Here is a 24,917-nt window from a genome sequence, read left to right as displayed (position 1 = left end):
ATCTTCTGGTGGAAAAGTCTGTATTAGCATCACATTACATTACATTACATTGCATTTGGCCGACGCTTTTATCCAAAGCGACTTACAATAGAGGACATAAGGACTGCAAATACACTTGCAAATACACGATGCACAGGAAATATACAGAACAGTAAGTTTGGGTTAGTGAGTTTTTTTTTTTGACGGAGACATACACAAACGTACACACACACACACACTGCGTAGCCTAACTTGCTGCCAACCTGATCTGGGGCATCGGCGCAGTAAAAAGTCTTAGCATTAGCATCAACTCCACCGTTGCTCGAACCGCCTCAAACAGAGAGTAGCCGTCACGGGTGAATCTATCTATCTAAATATTATTTTCTTTTTGGCGGTAGTGGCGGAAGGGGGCTACGAGGAAGAATGTTAGAAGTAATCTAATCTTACTGAACCTTTTCAGGCCATTCCGAACCCCTCCGAGGGCATCGCAGTCACTGGCGTGTAGAAACTTAATTGGAGACCATGAACTAGTTTATATTCTCTCCACACTTACCTGTTCGTGCCAGCATGTGTTCACATACAGATTGCCTTGGTGTGTGTAACCCTCTCCTTCCCTGTTTCTCCGTCTTCCTTCAATGCTTCTCTCTCTCCCTCTTCTGCTTTCAAGGAAGGCTAATCCCTCTTGTACCTAATGTGCTGTGACATTTCATGGTACAATAGGATTTTAGAGACACTATGTATTCTCATGGAACCGGGATCTGGCTGATAACCTCACTGTCTCTGTGATTTTGGACTAAAGCGATGTTTTCATTTTTATCTCACCTTTGTTGTGTAATTCTTGAAGTGGAAATGCAAATCGCGATAAATGGCTTTTAAGGCGACGCATTCGGGGGGATATTTGTAAACCCAAGCAACCGCACGCTGTCAAGCTAAATTCTCGTGCTAAAGCGAGTGATTATTAGATCCGATCCACACAGATATACTGTAACTCCGCATGAGTTGCCGTGATAGATTAATGCATTTTTTTCCGTACCAGTGATTAATGAAAGCCTTATGCTAAATGAGTGGTGCATATTTGACTCCCACATTAAGCTTTTGTGCAAGTGCACTTCAGTATTCAGTAAGTAGTTTTCTGTGAGGCGGCGACCGTTAATCTTTTTGTCTGATCAGAAATAATGAGGAATGTTCCCTTTTTCCTGCAGACATATAGAACAGGACATTGTAAGAGTGCATATTTTTCAGTGGCTGGATTTTGGATCGCGCAAAAAAAAAAAAAAAAAAGCAATTGCAAAGGAGCAGCATTAAAATTGACCAAAACCAGACAGCAACTGCCAACTATCGGTGGTGAGAGCAAGCGTTCTAAACAAAGTAACGTAAATAGATTCTTTAAAATAACAATTTATAGATGTAAACTGACGCCATTTTCAACTAGATCGGACAGTTGACTCTCTGTAGAACAGGACACTCCTCTGCGCTGTTTTTTGATTTATATAGGAAGTCCGAATAAAGATAAAGATGATGTTTACCTTTGTTCCGTTTTTTTTAAAACAATATAATTTAATACCATCATAATACAGCAATATGCATAATCATACGAATCTGAGCAATCCGTCTAAATTTCATGTTCCTCTTTATAGAGAAATTCTGAAATGCTGACGGCCTCTTCCTCGGATTGATGATCAGACAGGTTTTCAGATCAACAACAGTTGAATAATGAATAAAAATTAATGTCTCAATAGAATGTCTCTGTTGTATAAAAAAAACCAAAACACATAATCTTGATGTACGTGAGTCGATGCGCTACCGATAACAGGGTTTTCCCTTTTAGCCGCCGAATGCGGCAACGCTTATCTTGCCAACTGAGCCCATGTGTGTGGTCGGGGTTCGGGGAAAGTAAATGTGCTCATCAACCTTCAGGCACGAGTAGAACGCTGCCAGAGTGCCGTCAGCTGGCCTCGGCTCAGAGAGGCAAGAGCTGGAAGGAAATAAATGTTACTTTGCCTGACATTTATTGTGGGTTATGTTCATTATTTTGCTTTAATTTCCAGTTATCTTTTCAGATTTTAATTTCATCTGTTGACAACATAATACAATGGTAATCCTTTTTTTTTTTTTTTTTTTTTTTTGATTCCCGGTTCCTCCTGTCTGCACGCATGCCGAAGTGTCCTTGGGAAAGACATCGAACCCCAACTTGCTCCCAGTAGCATTTTTAATCAGAATCAGAAAAACTTTATTTGCACCTGAGGGGCAATTGGGGACACATGGGGTAGCAGCATCAAAGATGTGAACATCAAGAATAAAATTAAAGAAAAAAAAATGAAAAGAAAAGAGAGAAAAAAAAGAGAATAATATATATAATATTTGTGTGTGTGTGTGTGTGTGTTTGTGTGTATGTAGATATTTACAGGACTGTCTAAGAAAATTAGAATATTGTGATAGAGTTCTTTATCTTCTGTAATGCAATTAAAAAAACAAAAAAAAAACTTTTTCATGATATTCTAACATTTTGAGATAGGATTTCTTAAGATGTAAGCCATAATCAGCAATATTAAAATAATTAAAGGCTTGCAATATTTCAGTTAATTTGTAATGAATCCAGAATGTATGACATTTTTGTTTTTGTAATTGCATTAGAGAAGAGAAAGAACTTTATATAGATAAAGAATATATATAGAGAGAATATAGAGAAGAATATATAAAGAACAGTCCTGTATATATGTGTATACATATGTATACATATGTATGTGTATACACACATATGTATATATATGTATGTATGTATGTATGTATACATATGTGTGTGTGTGTGTATATATGTATATATATATATATATATATATATATATATATATATACACACATGCGCACACACACACACACATATATATATATAAGTGTAGCACCTTGCATGAAAGCTCTGCCACCATTTGTATGTGTGTGTGTGTGTGTGTGTGTGAATGCAGTCTAGTTTAAAGCGTTTTGAAACTGCAAGGTGTAAAAGCACTCTATAAGGGGAGATCATTTAAATGCTATGCTGAATATTTCTGCTCATTCTGTTTACTTGAGACACTTGGAATGAACAAACCCCAGCTGGTCCTTCAGATTTTTGTCTATTGTTAAGTGAAACAATTGCGACCGAGCCCAGAGCATCACGAGGCTTATGTGGTGCAATGCAATCTACGCCGTCACTTTAGGCCGGCAAAAGCGATCATAGCATATCCAGTTTGTAACCACTCAAAAGTTTTTCTCTTGCTGGAAAATGTATTGTACTCACCCTGACCTGATTCGTGCAACCGTTTTTCATTTCAAAGATTCAAAGGCACGCCTTCGTTCCCACTCTGACACCTTGGCTGTAGAGTAGAAATTTTTTTGCTTTTATTGAAACCAAATTACTAGAAAAATGGTCTACTAATACAATGATTAAAAAAAAAAAAATCCGAACAAATTGGTTAGCATATCATACACAATTCAGTAGTGAAGCTTTAACTCCACAAAAGGCTAATTCATTTTAAAACTTATCACCTCCTTCTGTGCTAAATCAATTGAATCATTAAATGAAAGAATTTCATTCAAATCATGCAAAAAAAAAGCCCTTGATTCTGCACATCCATGGCCCTGAGCCCAATCTAAATTACATCTTAGGTGAGCTTAGTGTTTATCGAGCTAACAACCATTCAAGGGGAAAACCGTTTCTGATTTTTTTTTTTTTTTTTTTTTTCTTTTTCGAGAGGGTGAGACAGGTGGATGCCGAGACGGGTCGTGCCCGGTTTCATGAGCCTGGCTATTACTATTTTGGCTGACTGTAATATACCTGGAGGGTGCTTGGTGTTGCACTGCTACACTGCAGCCAATTTAGCTGGAGCATGGCTGCTAAGAGGCTCCCTGAGGTGTGTGAGTGTTTCAGGATTAAGCCACAGCACCAATTAAAGCCTCAGAATGGTTTTCTAAAGGATAAATTATTAACAGCAGAAGTGACCTCTCTGGTGGCCCCGCTGCCCTCCTTCGCTGTTCTGTTGTGTTCACCTCGCCTCTCAAACCTCTGCCTCCGCTTTTATCAAACCTTCCTCCTTTCACTCACAATGTCACCTTTTTTTTTTTTTATTTTATTTTTTTCCCTTTCCCTGGTTCTCTTTATATTCTCTGCAGCAACGTTTTTTTTTTGTTTTACCATTTACCACTCTGGCTCTATTTACACGTGGAATTAAAATGCATCCTGAGTGATCCAATTACACGTGGACAGCTTTAACTGTGTGAGTTTACACCGGGCATTAAAATGCATCTTCAATAATCACTTGTGATTAGATGCCATTTCCCTGCTCTGTATGCGATCACACACTTTCTTACTTCTGTTTTAGAACTTTAACCGGAATAAATATGCATGACGGTGGCACGCGTGGATATGATGTTCCCATCCGGCGGCATATGAGTTGAGCTTGTATTGGTTTTATTCTCTCTGGTGGGTTTTGTTGACCAAAACATCCCCTCACTTTCATCAATGTCATCGTGGTGTTTTAGACGTTCTGGCTGGATAAACTGTAGAGAGATGGAGGAGCGGGGGATCTACTGCTGCAAGACGGAAAGCGACACACATTTTCATTTTCACACAAGATTGCTTACTGGTCGATTCCACACTTCCTGCGTGGAGTTTGGGATATTCTCCCTCTGTCCGCTGTGGGTTTTCCGGTTTCTTTCAGCGGTCCAGGGAGAAGCTCCCGCATCCCTGCAGAGCGCAGGATGATTAATGAAATCAAGATTCAAAGTGTTTATTATCACATGTACAGAGTAGAAATGTGTTTCCCTGGACAGGAAAATCCCTACTTTGCAATGCATTTGGATAGGAAGAGCGTAAACATTCTTATAAATATGATTATAGATATGAACAGTGAGCGCATAATGATTGAAAATTTGCTAACACACACACACACACACACACACACAGATTCAACATGCTGCTTGAGGAGGAAACTACAGCCAGTATGTCTCTTTTTAAGAACTTTAAAACAGAAGGGAAATTGAACAGGCCATGTCTGCACATCAATGTTTTTATTTTTACCTTTTTTTTTAGATTTTTTTTATTACTTTATGTTTAGGTGGTCCGTCGGTGTGGGTTTGGACGAAGTGCATTTGCGTTTGGGACCATATGGGACCCAGACAGCCTCTGACTGAGGGCTGAACCATCAGATCTAAACGTGTTCACACCTTTTGTTGAACACTCTCCATTTGCAATCAAATGTATTTTACAAGATGTAAACAGCCTTTTTTTTCCTCTGTGTCCTTGCGCAACCTTTTACTTGCTTATGGGAGGGTTGTATAGTTTGGGAAAAAAAAAGGCAGTGCGGCACTTTTCGGTTCAAAATCGCGACGTGCTGCATATCTTCTCCAAACTCTCAAGTAGTTAACAGTTAAAGTTGTGTACATATCGTCAATAAAGGCTATCTGAGAAGGTTTATTCTCTCTTTTCTGTCCTGCCTCTCTCTTCCTTGCACTCATTCACCATGATTTTGATCTTCTAAGGTATATGCTTTCCTTTCAAACGCCTATATCATTTATTTATATCCGTGGGACACCGTTGGGCTTTATATTTCTTATTTTTTTTCGGTCCGCATTACCGCATTCCCCTTTTTCCACTGTGCTCAATACCGAAAGTATGTTAGCCAATAATGGACGCTTTTAACATTTTCCAGGTAATTTCATCAGGCCTTTGAATCAATACGGGCGCGCACGGTATCTGGGTTGGGGTTGGAGTATACATCGACAGCCACTGTCAACGTTCTGCCATTGTTTAAATGGGCAAACCATGTCTCTTTCTGGGTTGATGAATGGCTCAATACCGGAATGTGAATTATAAATGAGGGCTTCATCTATCAAAGTGGCACAAGAGGAGTCAGTTGAAATGGTTTAACAACCTGAATGTTTTTAACAACCCGGCTTCCTCCAATCACCGTTGCAGAAAACATGATCTCCTTTTGGTGTGGCGTCGTTATAATTCAAATATATGTTTTGGTGGTAAATATGGCGTTCTTACAAGCTTCTAATCGCAAAAGCGACTCGTGCGATTTATGTGCAAACAGCAGGTCTTGCTAAAATGCTTCAGTGTACATGGAAAGGCAAGTCCTAAGAACCGACATGCACGAGCTTGAGGCCCGAATTTCCCCTTTCCAGGGGCGGAGAATAATATTCCCGAATACCTGGCCTCGCCGCTACGCGGAGACCACGCCTACGGCGTCAAAAACGAAAGAAGCCCAGAAGCTAAAAAGACTCCGTTAACTATTCTGTGTGAACAGACAGCACAGAATAAAAATGGACGTATTCATTTCAACGGTTAAATTTATCACCGCGTAAATCTCCTCTTAAAAAAAAAAAAAAAAAAAAGAAGAGTATCCGGGGTTTAAAAACGTAACCCCTAAGATTTAACTCTGCTGTCTGGCAGGCTTTGTGCCACATATTTGCAACTTGTTTCTAATCTTCCACCTGAAAAAAAATGTATAATGATTTGACTGCACTCTATTTTTGTTTCAATGCCCTATTATGGATTTTCCTTCTAGAAATCCTCAGATCATCATCTGATCTCAGTCAGCAGGCTTGGATTCTGTTCAATATGCTCTTATACTCTGATCTCTTCCCCCCTTCTTTCATCCCTCCCCTTCTTCTCTTGTTCCCTGAATATTTGCTCCACTCAAATTTGATGAAGGAATTTAATTAGAGCACAGAGAGAAGCAGGAAGAAATAAGGGACAGAGTGAAGGATGGGGCAGCGTAGTAATGAATGGTGTGTGACCCTGAGAGCAGGAAAGGTAAAGATAAGTATGTTTAAATCAGACCTAGTTGATTTGAAGGAGACAGGCCTATTGAACTTTGTTACTACATTAAACCAACCTGTGTGTCGCCGCACCGATTCACATCACCTCACCCGTCTTCACTGAAATAAGACGGCTTATTATATTTTCCAAGAGAGACGTCAGCGAGCTTTCTGCATTTTAAACCGACCGTTGAATACGGTCAAAAAAAAAAACAAAAAAAAAACACTGACTTAGTTAAACGTCACCTGATGTTCATAATACGAAAAAAAAAAAAAAAAAGTCACCTTTTCTACGAGGAGGATAAAAAACAAATATAATCATGTACGCACAAGTTGGACAAAATGTACGTATCATCGTTTATCACTGTGCGGAAACAATAGATGGCAATATACAACATTATCTCAGCTTTCCAGAACAACAACAACAACAAACGAATTTTGAAAATGATGATTTATGGCACTTTGGCGCTATTCTCAGGCCAGTCAGAGAGTTCGGGAGATAAGTGAGATAGATACTCAAGACAACCGAGAAATCTACAAAGCAAAAGGTGAAAAATATGCAGAAATGTACAGACAATCTCCATCAACTATACGTGCCGGCCTGCTATCGGTCAAACTCAGAGCGGCTTTGGCGGCTGATTCCGATAATCTTTCAAATCTCTCGCATCCGAGCCGCAAAGAATTTCCTCCACGGACCACAGGCTGCATATCAGCGCTCTTGAAGTGAATACCACTGAGGTGGACCGATGTGTCCAACTACTCGATGACGTTTGTTCAGCTTTGCAGACGCAGAATGAGTCAGTACGAAGGTCATAGTATCTGTCGGCTCTCCTCCCACCTTGTGAAGCTGTGCATCATGTAGCATCCTGAGGTCGGGAGGCGACTTTTGTCCACATTAGCATCTTTAGCGTCTACTTAGCGCTGCTAATCAAATCCGATGGGAAGTTCGCTTGCAAATCGTCCTTTCTTCGCTGTGACTTTCGCACTCCTCGTTGTGCGTGAAAGACCGTTTGAAACATTGATGAGGTATTGAAGAAAATCTATAAATGAATTATTTCGCTGCTTGATGAAGTGGTTAAAATGATATTATTCATTCTGAGAAAGCGCTAAATGACTATAATTTACACCATATGCTTGATTGATTGGCTTGAAGTGCAGCATTAATATAAGGTTAGCGTTTGCTTTTTAGGCAGGTTTTTGCCAATGAAATTAATCATGCATTTCACCTGTATTTAAACAAAAGTTTTTTTTTTTTTTTCTCCCCATTTATCTCAATAGAATTGGGTTCTCCAGGAGTTGTTGTAAATACTACCCGCCACACTCAGAAGATATCATCTCGTGTTTAACTCAGTCATCTTCACTGCAAAACACTATTCAAGAGTTCATTGCAGATGCATTTTAGGACTCATCCAAACCGGTCGTAACAACATTACATTACATTTTACATTACATCGCATTTGGCCGACGCTTTTATCCAAAGCGACTTACAATAGAGGACATAGGGACTGCAAATACACTTGCAAATACACAATGCACAGGAAATATACAGAACAGTAAGCTTGGGTTAGTGAGGTTTTTTTTTTTTTTTTTTTTTGACAGAGACACACACACACACACACACACACACACTGCATAGCCTAACTTGCTGCCAACTTGATCTGGGGCATCAGCGCAGTAAAAAGTCCTGAAAGAGAAACGTTTTTACCTGTTTCTTGAAGGTTGAGAGAGATGTTGCTAGTCTTGTTGCTTCTGGAAGTTTGTTCCACCACTGAAGTAGTAGAACTGAGAACAGTTTTACCTGAGATCGCTTAGAGCGAGCAAAAGGTGCTGCTAGTAGGTTTGTATTAGAGGAACAACAAAAGACGAATTTTGAGAATAAGCGGAGGTCGAAACCCGCGTCCGTTTAAGCAGACCCTTGAACTTGTCAGGTCCGGGACCCGCTCCGGAACCGCGTAGCATTCTAGTCTCGCCGGGGGTGAAAAGCTTCGACGCGCCGAGTCTGGGACAAATGGTTCGGGAGCTTCGGTACACCTGTATCTTTCTTTTGCTCTGCGTGAAAAGTCCCGGGGAGATCAGAGGGGAGCCGGTGATCTTTCATGCAACAGTGACTCACTGTCTTTTCTTGAGGAACAAAGAGGTTATAATGTAGACAAGGTGGTCCACCGCTAGCTTGTTGAAACAAAATGATCCCCTTTCAAATTATACCCTTAACCTTTTAAAGCATTTATACGCCGAAAACTTCGGGCCGGAAAAACCACCCCGAGGCCTTCAGCCTTTTTAAACTTCACAGGGTGAACACAGACTTCGGCCCCGACACCATTCATTTTCAGACAAGGCTCAAGGGCTTAAAGTCATTGCGCATAAACCGGCCCCTCGATTCTGCGCTCAAGGTCACATCAGATCCGATTGGGTTTGATTATCCTAACAGAAAATGTCAACGGTGATACCCCGGCAGATCACACGGCGTTCAAATTTGGGCGCCGAGGTCTTTCCCGAAACATTCTTTCGTCTCCTCCCGACTTAGATCGCTGCCGTCTCGATTTGAAAGTGCAAAAAAGAAAAATCGGCTCCCTGGGGTTTCGCCTCTCGCGCACTCTCCCGAGGTGACTCTTTTCGAAGACCTCCTCTTGGCAGCGATAGATATTCTGTCAAAAATCTGCGTTCATATTTGTGAGTTCAGAGATAAAGCGAGCCCTCATCAAATTTCTGTAATCACCGCATATCACTCAAATTTATACAGCCGATTATAACGCTTAATTCTTCGACCCACAACAAGCAATCCGGTTTCATGCACCATTATATGCTTCTTAAGAGCCCATTTGACAAGATGCAAAATATCTTTCTTAGGTTTTAAAAATCCCTTTCATTGTTTTTCGAGATTTCCCTGGTCGATTTGAAAGGCATCACCCGAAAAAAAAAACCTTTCTTATTGCGGTTTGGTTCCCTCTTCCAACCTTGTATCCCTCTTGTGTCAAGAGATGTTCTTTTCTTTGCTCCTGAATCAAATATAACCTCCGAAAAGCGCGGACGGCTCTATCCTTTCTGATAACGCGACGTGGTTCGTCACAATTTCACGGCGATAGAAGGAAACATTTTAATTGATTTGCTAATGAAAAAAAATCAACCCCAGAACTCTCAGCAATTTCTATCTTTTCCAATTCTTGTCGACGCCGAGAAACACGTGTCAGTCTGCACACTTATTCTATAGTCTCCATTATTAGGGCCAAACACTATGTAAGCATTCTTTCTTATTCCTACGCCCTCTCATATTCTGATGGTAATTTGACTGCCTGAAAGGCCCGGCTGAGGATTGTTCTTTCCCATTCAACAAAATACGGTAAAAAGTCATTCCTCGTATTAAAAAGGCTCCACAGTGTATTTCCAGGGCTCTGTTGTCGTGTCTGCGGTTGTCTGTTGGCCTCCCGTTCATATGCTAATAAGGTAGAGCTTGATTGTTTCCTCATATTTTAATCTCCCGCACTGGTGTCGGAGGAGAGGAAGGCGGCGGACGGGATGAAGAGGAAGGCATAAGGAACAGATGAGACGAAAAGAAATGAGATGTCGGACAAGGAAAATAAGCGAAGGCAGAAAGGAGAGGATGTCGGCCGCCGAGGAAGGAAAGCGAGGAGCCGAGGTTTAATCTGTTGTGGAGAAAAGCAAAATGTTTGACAAGAACAGTCAAGAGGTGAGAGACATGCAGGGCAGGATGAGATTATCAATATGCAGGGAGACGTTAGATAAAGAGGAATGGTAGCTCTAGTGGGTGATAAGCAGCAGAGAGGCAGATTCAGTTCACCTCATAAAAGAGACACCCAGAGTTCATTAGTGACAGAGAAGCAGAGCTGCCGCTGACAGAATACACACTGCTCCTTCTTAAACTTTCAGCAAAAAAAAAAAAAAATTACATTCTCTACCTTTTAAAAAGTCTGGTCTAGAACCAAACATCGTTCAAAAATCCTTTCCGCTGCTCATCGCACACACCAGGGTGTTATAGCATTGACCAAAGGGGCAATGAGAGGAAGAGTGAGGAAGAGTTTTTTTTTTTTTTTTTTTTGAATAAACTATCTCGTGATTTGCATAAATATACATAATAAAAGAGGTTTGTGCAAAGCGCTTCTTTGATTTGCATGCATTTTTTTTCTTTGTAAATTATACACTAGAGGTCATGCAATTAAGCAGGCAGAACGAAGAAAAACATGGGATTTTATATATATATATATATATATAAAATGATTAAATTTTTATAATATATCTAATTTTTTATATCATAAAAAAATATAGATATATGCATATATATCTATATTTTTTATTTCTATATAAGACTTTCAACCCAAAATATAATGTTGTGAAGTGATTATTTTGGATCTGAGAATTTCACATTTTCTTTTTAGAATCAGGTCACAAGGTCAGCTACTTTAGTTGGGAGGAAGTTGCTGTGATTGATGCAGCAGTCATGCACGAGAAAAAGGGTTTATCAAGGACTTGGAACTCTCGACATGCCGAGTGCTTGTCTTTAGTCTAAAGTATGTGCATTGGCAGAGGAGATCGTGCCCTTAAGGGCTCCTCAAAATAAATAGCAAGGATTTATAATGTAAAACTCAGTTGCTGTTTTTTTTTTTGTTCGAGCCCCGTGTTGTTGTATCTGTAAATGCACTTGCATTGCCCTTTTGTTGGAGCCAAAGCCTTCACCTGCAAATATCTGGAATGTGGCTCCTGAATTCAAAGTGGTTGAGGTCTTTGCAACAGGCCAGCATTCTTCAAGGTTTTTTTGTTTTGTTTTTTTGGGCCAGGCAGCAGTTTCACCACCACAGATTCCTTGACGTTATCTATTTCTTTATTACCTCTTATGTCTCTGAAAATTCTTTGATATGCCTTTTTTTTTTTTTACCATAGACCTAAATGCAAAGTGATGTTATGTGATGATTTATAGAAATTTGAGAGTAACAAAAGCACCGATTAAGAGACATTAAGCAATGTGCACCCGGACACAAATTCACAAGCAAGCTGGTTTTTGCCCTGTGTGAAATACAAAACACAAACAAATATATGCATTTTAATATCCTCTGTGTTCTGCAAGGCTCTATCTTCCAATCTGCATAAACCAAGCACAAGTCACGATGCACAGATCGGTTTTTACATTACATTACATTTGGCAGATTACATTACATTACATTACATTTGGCAGACGCTTTTATCCAAAGCGACTTACAATAGAGGACATAGGGACTGCAAATACACTTGCAAATACATGATGCACAGGAAATATACAGAACACTGTATATACAGAACACTTTTACTTTTACTTCATGTAATAACTCTTAAATAATGCATCTAAATGCCGGTTGGACAGTTGAACCCGATCCGAATCCGGTCAAAGACCCTGCGTTGCGGCGCACCCGTATGTCTGCATTCGAATTCCCACGCTGGCCTAATCTGCTAACGGCAGTTAAGTGACAAACGCAGACAGTCGCAAAAAGCGTGTGCCGCATTAGTCCTCTATGTAATTGTGCAATTGAGAGCAAAAACAGACCGTGCCCTATTTCAAAGTGCATTTGGGATGTTTTTGATATTAACAGTCAGAGGACAGAGTGGGTCACATATTTCCCTTCTCATTCGGGATAATCCGATGACTTTTAAGCAGCGGTATGGCATTATTATTATTTTGCACGGACACGATGTCCGCGTCGCATTGTATCCGAGTCGATAAATACACTAAAAGCAAGCGGATTATTTCGCAAATTTACACACGCTTCGTTCCAAATCCGAAAGACCGGAGCGTCTATTAAGATGCAAGAGCTACAGTCTGATACACCGGCATGCAGGACGCCCCTCCCTCTACTTGTCCCTCTCATAAACACAACAACAGGAAGTACAGATCTCACCGCAGTCATTATCTGTAAATCTCCCACCAGGTCAGTCACCACCGAGCTGGAGCTGGAAGTCATTCTTGGATGTTTTTACAAGTTGTTTATGACAGCCCAAGTGTTTTTGATGTTGTTGTTTCTAATGTTATGATCAGATCGAGAGGCTGACAACCGGGAACACTCTGTTCCACCGCAAAGCCGCCTAAATGACCCGATCTCTCCCTAAGAGACGGAAAGAACCGCGGAGCGAATCGTCTAGCAACGGGGGTTGAGAATGGTGAGAGCAAAGAGAAAATGGGGGGGGGGTAGATGAGCGAGAAAAAACAAAAAAATAGACGATCGTGTTAGAATAGATTTGCAAGCAAAGAGGAAGTTAGACTGAGACGTCGCCGTCTTTTCTCTCACAAAGACGGGGTTTTTCTTTAAACCGTCCTCTCGACGAAATGATTAGTCACGAGCGGGCCGGACCTTCTCGTGTTTTTACTGCGAGCCGGTAACAGATGGTGTCCAGTGTCATAGTAATTGTCGCGGGAAAATGGAGGAAATCCACCAAAGGGTAAACATGAGAAAGTCGTAGCCAGATCCAAACCACGGTGATTTCCCGACGCTAACCGAAGCGATGTCGTCGTCTCGGGCTAATGATAGAGTTGTAAATGAATCATAATCATTCCATTTGACATGAATTTATAAATCTTTTCAAATGTTTCCATGTCTGGCATGTCTGTTTTCTTTCGCTAAGAGTGCTAATTTGGTAGAGATTACTGCTCAATGATTGTCCTTACGGAAGACCTGGTAGACGTGTTTAAAAAAAAAAAAAAAAAAAAAGAAAAAAAAAGGACGTTTTAACAAAGTAGAAAAAAAAGAAAAAAAATTGCTTTTTTTTTTTTTCAATTCAGGTCAAGATCATTTTATGCTGGGTCAACAATGCTTCTACTGTCTTTTTCAGTTCTGACCTTCCAACGAGCGATGATTCAGATTTGTTAAACATTAAGTTATTTCCCTTTGCCGATTTTGTGAATCTTTGGAGCAAAACATTGCAGTTATAATTAAGGTATGACCCCAAGGGGGTCTCGTTAAATGTAATATTACTTTCTCAAATATAGTGGTCGGTTTGGTCCGACGATAAGTAACCTCAATTACAAAGATTCACCTGTGCTTCTGCATTTGTTCTGCTGTTTAATTTTAACTGACAAAAAAAAAAAAAAAAAAAAAAAAAAGGGCTTTTGTAATTATCTCACTTTTAACTAAATGAAACATGTGGACATTATATGATCGCTTTCACGTTCAGAAACGTGCACTTTATGGGAGGGAAGACTTAAATAACCGGGGAATCTTTTCCCCCAGAAATGAGCCGAGCTCAGTTCAATGAGCTGCTCACTGGATTTGAAATAATTTTTATTAAATAACTCACAGGTGTGGTTTCTCCAGACATATCATTTACTCTTGGGACTAATCATGGAACTGCACCTCCAGTCCCCCCGCATTCCTCAATTTGACACTTGGAAACCTATAACTCCACTACATTAGATATCATTAGGCATGTTTCCAAAAAGGTTATTTAAACCTGCATTGAATTCTTAGCGGCTCTATCCCCCCCTGCAGCCTCCAGTTCCGCCCGTATGTCATATAAACGCTACCTTCTTCTTGATGTTTTGTCCCGGGTTTGAAGAATTCAGGCTATTTCTAATAATCATTATTGTTGTCTACCGCGAGTAGACACGGCGCCGTGTCAAGTTCTTTGTGTAAATTTCACAAAGAGATGATTTGTTGGTTTTTCAAGACGTTCAGCAGACGCAGTAGTCAAAGCCGCCGGCTTAATTTAGCTGCCTGTGTAATCTCCAAATGGGATGGTATATTGGGAGCCGTGTTTGCTAAACCCCTCCGCCGCTGTGTTTACAGACACGAGGCGTAAGAGAGAATCTCGCTGCCGGACGCAAAAATAGCCCGCATTCTTTCCTCGGTGACTCAGGAAGCATCGCAAGAGGCCGGAACAGCCCTCTCTCAAATGTCACCCTCTTTCCTCTCACATGTCCCATCCTCTCCCTCCCTTTTTCTCTCTTAACTCTCCTCATTCAACATCTCTATTATTTTCCTCCGCCACACTCGCTCTTACTAACCTCTTTATCCCCCGCTTCCTTCCTTTCACCGAAAGTTCACCCCTCTCTGGGACTTTCTAACCTCTTTTTCACTATTTCTCCTATTCTTTCTGTATTTCCATGCTGTCACTCTCCTAGTCTCTCAACCATCCTTCCAAAACAATGAAAGTAATGTTTTTCAGCGTTTGCACATACGGCAGGGAGAGATCGCGCGTCGAATCACGCCGAAGATTATTTCTAGCATTGCGAGGTATGGGGGAATCTTCCCGTGGCCATTTATCGAAGGAATTGAAAGTATCGCACCCGGTTTTAGCGACGGGTTGTTTATTTTTACGGAGACTTTTTGCACCGTCCGACGTGATCATCGGTTCGGACGTTATTGTTTCACTTCTGCTTTTCTTTAGTTTGTCTTTTGGCATCTTATTCAAGAAGAAGCACTCAGTACGCAACCGCCGTGGAAGTACATATATTTACTTTAGGAAAGAGAGCCTTGGTTTAATGGTTTTGATTTGACTGCCAGGTCATCATGTAGGACTAAAAGTCACTTCTCACCCAACGGTGTACAGTAAAAGTGTCTCACCAGTGTTTTCATCCAAATGCAGCTAGTAAATTAACCACAATTTTAGAGTGTCTTTGCCCCCCTAATGTATTCTTTGAAAGCTTTGCCAGGTGTTGCTCCGCATTCTTTTTTGGATGCTAATCCATTTTACAGTCCTCTCTGCCGTGGCTGTCAACACTCATGGACACACACTGACATTGCCCTCGTCAAACATTGGCTAATACTCAAATCCTTTAAGCCACGCGCACGCTTTTCTGGTGAAACACGCATCGCTGTCTGTCTTTTACCTGATTCGGTGTACTTTACGTGAAAAGATTAACCCCCCCCCCCCCCCAAAAAAAAAAAGAAATACAGTATACCCTTGTTTTTCGCGGGGGTTACGTTCCAAAAAGAACCCGTGATAGGCAAAATCCGTGAAGTAGAAACCTTTATTTTTTTTTACAATGATTATACAATTGAATACTCTATTATACATTAAAAAGAAAGAACAAACTATTTTACAGGCTCAATCATTTGTTTCACAAATAAAAGTACTGTACTTTAGAAATGTTTTTTTCAACAAATAACTTCTGTACTGTACAGTCAAATAATAATTTTAATCATCAATGTGAACGGAAGGCTTCAAATCGCGGAGATTAGCTCCGTCCACCGCGACCTTAATGCTGCTGCGAAACTTATCGCTGCTGTCGTCCTTATGTTTTTTTCTTCCTTCTTTATGGAACGAACGGATGATTCATTAATTCCGTAACGCCGACCTGCAGCCGCGTAGCTTTTACCTTCCCTTAGCATGTCCAGAAGTTTAACTTTATCTGCGATAGATAGCATCTTCCGCTGCCTTTTGGGCCCTTTTGTCGGTCCAGAGCGTTTTGTCAACATTATGGGTTTTCGAGAAACACTAAATTGCGAGAGAATTTCCACGTACGTCATGTAAATTTGGCAAGCTGTTTCACGTACGTGTACATTTTAAACTGCGACGTTATTGACGCACAGGTAGAGAAGAAGCGGAGTGACTTCTTAGCCAATCAGAATGCAGAACACGATGCACGATGCAAATCTGTGAAGTAGCGAAACCGGGAAAAGTAAACCGCGTTATAGCGAGGGATCACTGTAAGACTGGACAAAAGTTCACAGGAGGTACTTGTATGTACTTTTGACTTTTCAGTCAAAAATATCAAGAGTGGATGATTTTGCAAATGACATTGTATTGATTTTTATGGCTGCTATACACCGCAGGTACGATGTATCTAAACTAATAAAAAAACCCAAGATGCAAAAAAAAAAAAAAAGTCAAATAAATCCCCTTCAGATAGTGCAGGCAAACACCCCGTGTAACATCGCGCCGCGGTCTTCTGCAGCGAGATGGTATTCACAGTCTCAGTCGTGCATGAAATCTACAAAACAACAGTGACTGTGTTTGCTTTGTGTGACAGTTTGTGTCGTTGCCTCTGAGCCTTTTCCCCACTGTGAGAGCTGCTCCACTGTACTAAGTGTGTCAACAATACCAGCTGAGAGGCAGCCTTAAGTCCACACGCCCCGACTGCAGAATAATCCTTCAAAAGAAAAACAGGGATAAAGAGAGAAGGCTGAGAGTGAGGGAGGAAGAAATATGGAGTGTGTATGTGGGAAGTGGTAGGATCGAGGTGAAAAGAGCAAGAGATAATGCAACAGTGGAATTGAATTTGACAGTGAGAGAGGAGGAGGGGGAGCGGGGGGAAGTCAGCATGTATGCCAGGGAAAGAGAGATTTTAATGTTTCAAAGGATTTCCCCATCACACTTTCTGACATATTACATACGCGGTTCCCTATCTGTCCACCCCTGACGGCTGCACAAATTGGTTGAAAGAGGTTCCCCGGCCAAGGCTTTTGATCAGGTGTATGTTTTGTGTAAGCGAGCGAGAGGAAGGGGGACTCGAGCGTACCTGGACACCCGCGTGCACGCGTTAGCAAAGAAAAGCTCTTTCCCGCAGATTATCGGGATATGCGGGTGTCCTGTAATGTGTGTGTGTGTGTGTGTGTGGGTTGTCTTTCTGTTATAGCTTTTACTCTGGTAATGATTACTTCTTTTTTTTTTTTTTTTTTCTTTTTTCCCAGGTAAACAAATTCCCTCTAAAGAGGCTCATTTTGAATCAGCCCTCAACTCCGTTCAGGCTTTGAAGCAATGAGGTTGTCATTATCGTGATCACAGTCTCCGTGCAAACACAAACACACTCCTCGGTGCGAGTTGCAGACCGCTGAGAAAGGAACGGCCTGCTTTGCTCACACCGCTTGAATCAGAAAGTGTGTTTTTAATTAGGGTTTATTTCTATAATGTGAGTTATCTCTTTTTACAGTATGATATGAACACACTTCTATTAGCGGGAATGTCCCGCAGAAGCTGCAACTCTTAGTAAATCCTAATCGTGAAATAATTAATTGACTCCTCCGGGGAAATTACCTGTTACGTCTGTCCGACACGCAGTCAGGGAGAGAAGAATAATTAAAGAAGTGAAAAAGTACGACCTCTACTTAAATAATGACGACGACGACGACAATAATAATGATGATAACAATGGGGGCGTTGGTTGGCGCGACCGCCTCACAGCAAGAGTGGGGTCTCTGTGTGGAACCTGTCACGCGTGGATTCCCTCCGGGTTCTTTAATTTCCTCGAAAAAACGGTCCGAAAAAACATGCGGAGTCCCTAAATTGGCCTGAAATGTGACCGAGTGTGTGGAATGGCTGCGATCGATCCCAACGGGGCGGGATAGACGTTATCATTTATCAATAAATGATAAATGCGGCGCTCAAAAAAATATAGCAAACAGTAAAATAACACATCCTAGATATGCATGGGTGAAATGTTCTTCTGAAATACTTTGTTTTTTACATCGTTGAATGTGTTGACAACAAAATCACACATAAAGGATCAATGGAAATGAAATGTGTGAACCCATAGAGGTCTGGATTTGGAGTCACACTCAAAACGAGAGTGGAAAAACAGATATAATGTCATTAAATAAGTCCAAATGAATCCGTGCTGCTTCCTAAGTGGACAGTTTAATTTCACAGAAGGGTTACCGACTTGGAGTAGCATTGTGTTGTTTAAGTGCGCGCCTTTTCTCAACGTGACCTACGAATGAGTAGAAATAAGAACAGGACGCAAAATTGAAAATCATTCATTTCATTTCATTCATTTCGTCTGTGTCATCTAATTTGCTAAATTCTCTGCAACCCGGCTTGTACCGACCTAAAAACGGGGTGTTTTGAGGAGGGAACGGATCAATAAGGCAATGAGGCGGCTATTCTCATTCCTTTCGGAGGATACGATGCAATACAAACAAGCCCCGACCGTTTTATATCTGCTATAGTTGGTTGATAATGAGTTCGGCTGGATGTTTCACCTGTGGCAAAGCACATAAAGCATCGTGTGAACGATTGCTTGATGAGAGTCCTCACAGACGGGCGGCGGAAGAACGCTGTCAAGGAAGCAAATCGCCGCTTCGCCGCTCGCGGTCCAGCCTAAAATTTCATATCGGCGTCAGAATCTCTGCAAAACCGAGATGAACTCGCTCTTTTCGACGCTGCGTCCGTCCGACAAATGTCCCGAAATTAGCCCAGCGTTCTGTCGGACAGACACGCGAGTCACCGGATACGTGTGAAACGTGGTATTATTGGCAGAGACGGAAAAAAAATGGACGTGCAAAATGGTTCGAATGATAAGAGAAAAAAGGGCTGAGAAGTAAATTGTCGCTCAATGGAAAATGAACACTAATTATAGAGTGCTAATAAGTGCAGAAGAGTTTTTTTTGGAGTATAATTTACCAACTCTCTCACACACTCTAATTCCAACCTCTCAACAAACTGAAATCATAACCTGGTTGTTCACATAAATCACAAAACACAGTTTTGAGGTGATATTCCTCTACTTCTGTGCTGAGATCAGCGGCGACTGCTCCCGTCGGAGCGTCATTTCCCCAGACATCTGATTATTCACATTAAACCTCGACTTCAACGCAATCATTTCTGATGCCGCGGCAAAAAAGTGTCTGACCGCTACAGTGGATCTCCTTAAAAATTTATAGGGCGTTTCTTTGAACTCGGCTTTTGTTTTCGAGCCCCTTGTCGTCCCGTCGAGGTAAAAAATGACCAAACTAATGATGTGCTTTGTGTAGATCATAACACTTTAGAGACGGAGAAACTACCATTCACTTCCTCACCCATTCATTCAAGTGTCCTGCACTAATTCTTTGTCTTTTTGGTCTTTTTATCCCGGCCCACTCGTTTTCTCCCTATTTTTGTTTCTTTATTTTATTCTTATCATTGCTATTGTCAGTCACTGTTTTTTTTTTAATTTTTTTTATTTTTATTTTTTATTTAATTATTTGTATTTTTTATTATTTATTCTGATGTTGTTGCTGTTGTTCTCTCTGCTGTTTATTTATTTGTGGATGTCTTGTTTTTTTTTTGTAATTGTCTATTTATATTTATCTTCATATATTACACTGCTGTGACAAAAAGAATTCTCCCTTTGGAGATCAATAAAGTTTATCGTATCTTATCTTAGCTCATCTTATCTTATCTTATCTTCAACCCTGCAGGCGTTTTCGTCGCCTGATCATTCGACGAGTTGTGGTTGGTTTTAGGAGACATTTGCATCATGGAGTGATATTTTTCCCTGCCGTTAAAATGAAGCATTACCCAGAATCTTCTTTTTTTTTTTTTTTTTTTTTATCTCTGTACTTTGTCATGTTATTGTTGAAGTATATCAGCTCATTTTCAGCTGTTAGTGTAAGGCACTGACCTGTAAATGACACTACTCCATGGACCCCATCTCGTTTTATTGCTGCATGTCTGCTGTGTTCACCGAATCCTGTTAGGAGCGTCTTTCTTAGCTGTCAGTGCGGTTGTGTGTGTGTGTGTGTGTGTGTGTGTGTGTGCATGTAATAGGAATTGTGTGCCACTCAAGGAAAGTACAGGTAATGGATTAATATCAGAGCTGGCTCAGGCACCGCATTGCCGTGTGGTGACAGCCTGTCATTATCACAAACACGGACTAAGACACACACGCAAGCTCACACATGTTCTCGGGCAAAGGCCTACACACACACACACACACACACACACACACAGTGCTGAAGATAGTGCACTGATACATGTGCTCTTCCTGATGTCACCTCGCTTACTTGTCATCATGGAAAGGGGTGAAACTGGTGTGTGATCGTCTCATATTGCAGCAAGTGTTTGCGCCAAGTTTGAATCCACTGAACATCAAAACTGGACTTTTTTTTCCAGTTTGCTAATTTTCCTGATCTGCAACAGCAGCAATAATAATTATAATTCATGATGGCACTAATAAATTAATAAATACTGTGAATCAATACCACGGAAAAACAGGTTTTACTTCTGCGACTTTATAAACCATCATTTATGTCTTCATTTGCATTGGTTAAAGATAAATGTCAATGTTTGAAGCCCGGTGCCTGATTATAGCACCAAGCTCATTTGCATGGAGTCGCTTAAAAGGTCAAAAATAAAGAAATAGCTCCAAAACAAACAGCACACAGGGATGACAGATTTTATAAAAGCAGATGTTGTTACCGACCCCACCTTAGACTGAACTTACAGACTCATGCGCGCAGACACAAGCTCACTATTTTGATTTTATTTTATTTTTTTTTGCATTGCTAGAACAAGTTATCCCAGTCATCTAGCAAAAAAAAAAGAAAAAAAAAAAGCTTATTTAAGTTGAAGCTGCGGACTCCGCAATGAATGAACAGGTTTCGAGTGTTCATTCCGAGAAGTTCAAATATTCTGTCAAGCATTTGGAATTTTAGAATTTTCAAGCAATATACAGAACTCAAATGGAATTCCCATGATAACATTCTGTCAGTTGGTTCTAACCAGGTTTGTCATCTATAATACAATGCTAATTGTAATCTTTGCCTTTTTTTTGTGTGTTTTGTATGAATAAGTTATATTACCTCATGTGAAGTCAAAGCTGAAGTGTTAATACCAGGAATAAATAGAAAAAGTAATTTTGCATTTAGAGATAGAAATGAAATGTCAAGAACAAATATAAAATGTCAAAACACCAACCTGACATTTTGAGTCAAGAATAGGGTTTATATTATTGATATTGTGAGTTTTCGGTTGATTTAGATTACAGTTGCGCAACCTCAGAAATTCCCTCCAGATTTATCAACAATACGGTAAAGATTGGAAAATGGAAAGTTCTCTGACGTGGCATTCCCGGAATTTAAGACCAAATAGAAAGATATTTCTGCAAATAACTTGTGTATTTGTATTGTTTGTTTGTTTTTTTAATTCAGTTTAGTTCACATGTAATTTATTTTAAATTCCAAGTGGACAATGTGGGCTATTTCTACTGCTCTTGCACTGAAGTGTTCTTCTGCAACCCGGCTTGACCACTTGTCACTTCTCACTCCTGCAGCCTCAGAAATAGAAGAGAATCTCTTCCATTTCTAATGATGTGCTTTGTGTAGAGCTCTTGTTCACTTATTAGATCAAAACACTTTGGAGGAGGAGAGAGGGCGGAAAACTGACACTGGAGATGTCAGTCACCCTGCTGGGGTTCAACACTGTAATTTGACTGGGATGCCAAAGAGTGGGTTGGGTGCCTGATTCTATTAAAATCTATTCGGCGCAATCGAAAGATAGTCGACCGATTCCGTCGAATCTATCCGATAGATGACGCCGATTTAAAAATGTTGTCGGCGTTACGAGAAATCATTCTTGTTTTCGCATTTCCCCGTTAACGCGAAGCCTAAGATGACTCGACCCGCAGAGGTTTCGAGATTTACCGCCGTTTGTTTTCTCCACCTTTAGCAAACCTGCCGGCGCTGATGAAATAAGTCGATAGTCACGTACTCGCATAATTCGGGGTGATTAGACACTTTGGAACCGGCGGTAATTCTCCATTTCCAATTATAATATAAGTTCACATCTTGATCAAAATTCCTGGAGCTTTCATTTGTGGTCATTTCTGTTTAATCAACATATTAGTTTCGGGCATTATGAAGGCTTAGAGTTTCCTTGACTGTTTTACCAAGGAGTTTTTAATCAAGGTACATCCTCTATCAAGTAAAATAAGCTACATTTTAATATGAATATATCATGAGAGAATCATGAATAAAAGCTGGAACTGTCGCGTCTTTGTCTTGCCCTTAATTCTGTTTTTTGATACGATTCCCGAGATAATCACGCCTGGGATTGAGAGCCGTGCGAAGGTTGGCTCGTGCATCGGAAGCGTCTTCAAGATTTGTATTTAAAGTTTTAATCGTGATGACATACAATGACCTCTATTTCTTTGTTTTTTTTTTTGGATGTCTTTCGCAGTCCTATGCTCCTCCCCCTCCGCCCATGGCTCCGCCCAGCCCCAGCACGACAGGAGGAGGAGGCCAGGGAGGAGGGTTAGCGGAGCAGCTAAGTAAGACCAACCTGTACATCCGAGGCCTGCCGCCCGCGACCACCGACCAGGATCTCATCAAACTCTGCCAGCCGTGAGTTTCACTTTTTATGACCCGACAAGTCGCAGAGCTTCCCTCCGGTGCGGCCGAGTCGGCGTCGTGTACCGCGGAGTTTAGCTTATTTTCTAATTGGTCGTCCGTGAGTCCCGACGGGCGGTTTATAACGAGGATCGACAGTTTGCCGTCGACCTCGGCGTTCCTCAACTTTGTTTCCTCGGGGGCAAAAACACTCCCCGGCCGGCCGGGCCGAACCCATCCGTTCCCACCCGCGCGCCGGGTCGTCAACGCAAAAACGCAAGGACGGACTCGCTCCCGCAAACAAACGTACACAAGCAATTTCATCCCTGACTAAAGGATATAATCCAGCCGTCCTGCACAGATTGGTAAATGCCAGAGGTGTTTCCGTCGGAATAAAACTGAAATAACATACATTCTGGCAAGTCACTCCGTTCCGCCAAGGGTACTGCGGGTAAAATAATGCTGAACAGAACTGTAATCGGGTTTCGGTAGTAGCTAGGTGAAGCTACTGTCAGATACCGCTAGAATCGTGCATTGTGTTGGCGACGGACCATTTTATAATATTTAAAGGTTATTTGTCATTCCTCATTATACTTATGTCGATGGTCGCTTTGCCAGATCTCCCTTCTTTTACCGTTGGTCAGTAGTATTCATGCTGTTAAGCCAGAACAAATTACTCTCTTTTGTTTTAACCCATTTGTACCTTAAATAAAAATGACAAAATATCCCCACACCTCTACTTGACCTTCATCTAGTACTCGGAAAAGTATCTCAAAAGTGCCATGTGAGACATTAAATGTCAGATATAAATATACATCAGTAACAGAAACATTGTGCAGGAGGTTTTTCCGTTTTTATGTAAGTTGTTCCCTCCAGCGCTATAATATCAGACATTATGGTGTGCTGGGATTCTTTTTTAATGCTTTGATCCCACGGTGCTCTTGCATTGTCACTTGTGCCACACAGTTTGCATTGTAAATGTCCAATTGCTCACTGTTAAAGCGCTAGGAATAGCGGTTGCCGTTATATGTTCCATCATACGCGCTGCAAACAGGCTGTAGGCAAGCGTCGAGATATTCTCCGCTTTTATCGCTTACAAAATGGAATCTGCTTGTGCACTTTTACAAACCTTTAAATGGAAGTTTCTATGCAACTTTTTTTTTTTTTCTTTACCTTTTCCCAAAAAAAAAAAAAAGTTTCTTTTAAAGGCACATCATACCAGAGCTTTAACTTTCGCTCTCGTCGGGAAAATGTCAACACTTATTTTACTTGCTAATGCAAAACAGGAAGTGGTTCTAATTCACAAACTGTGAGGAAAGCGATTTCTAATGTAATATTTCTCAATAGTCCTTGATTTGAGATTCACAAGCGACCGGCAAAGAAAAGAGAAAATGTCTGTTTTCAATTCATCTCTGGAACCAATGTAGAATATGAAAAAAAAAAAAAAAAGAAACAAACCCATCTAAATACATCATATGATCTTTGGAATTAGTTTAAATCTCCACAACACTTCTATTTTGTTTTGTAGCAAAAAAATAGATCAAACAAAGAGGAGGCTATAAAGCACACACACACACACACCATACCTTGCCCTTCTACAGTTCAAGAGTGTTATATTTCAGCTCAGCCCCGAGGCATTCTGGAGAAACGGTGAAAAATGGGGGCCAATAAAAGTTTCATTAGAGTCCCAGTCAGCGTGCCAAGTGTCCAGTAACATTTAGGAAAGGTCAGATGGAGAGAGGGCCCGTGTGTGTGTGGTTGGCCGCCGCTCTTTGTCTTTGGTTTCCAAGTCTCTCTGGCTTTCGGAAACAGCCTGAGTGGCAGCTTTTTCCCGTTCGCCGAATTGCGCGCCTGGAGGTGCACGGCGGCGGGCGATGTCGCTCTAGTCCAGACCTTCTGCAACTAACTAGCATCTAAAACGTATGAAAACAAACAAACAAACACTTGATACGCGTGCCAAAAAATTATTTTAAGGTGCATTATCGCGCCGGACCAATGCTAACTAACACCCCTAGATATTATTATTATTTTTTTTCCTTATTCAGCAGCCAGACTTACACTGCCCACTTCAAGAAGTAAAATGAACAAGTGCCTACCAGTTGCTCACACAGCCTCAACAAGGTCACTCAAGCTTAGCCG

At 40.9% G+C, this 24,917-nt stretch overlaps 1 protein-coding gene across 5 annotated transcripts in view; it reads left to right on the top strand.

The window, feature by feature from the left end:
• Window positions 1-24,917, top strand: part of LOC147229202 (RNA-binding motif, single-stranded-interacting protein 3-like) — a 141,456-nt gene that overhangs the window by 20,110 nt on the left and 96,429 nt on the right. For all 5 annotated transcript variants that reach the window (XM_086156061.1, XM_086156062.1, XM_086156057.1 and 2 more), the window contains exon 2: window positions 22,630-22,793. In XM_086156061.1, the coding sequence (XP_086012187.1) occupies window positions 22,630-22,793 (164 nt within the window). The remainder of the gene's footprint in view (window positions 1-22,629; window positions 22,794-24,917) is intronic.

The sequence above is a fragment of the Fistularia commersonii genome, chromosome 11 (assembly GCF_037954325.1).
Source record: "Fistularia commersonii isolate RoL2024-O1a breed Wild chromosome 11, RoL_Fcom_v1.0, whole genome shotgun sequence".
NCBI classification, from domain to species: Eukaryota; Metazoa; Chordata; class Actinopteri; order Syngnathiformes; family Fistulariidae; genus Fistularia; species Fistularia commersonii.
The sequence above is the reverse complement of the archived record's forward strand: the minus strand, read 5'-3'. Positions and strand labels throughout refer to the sequence as shown.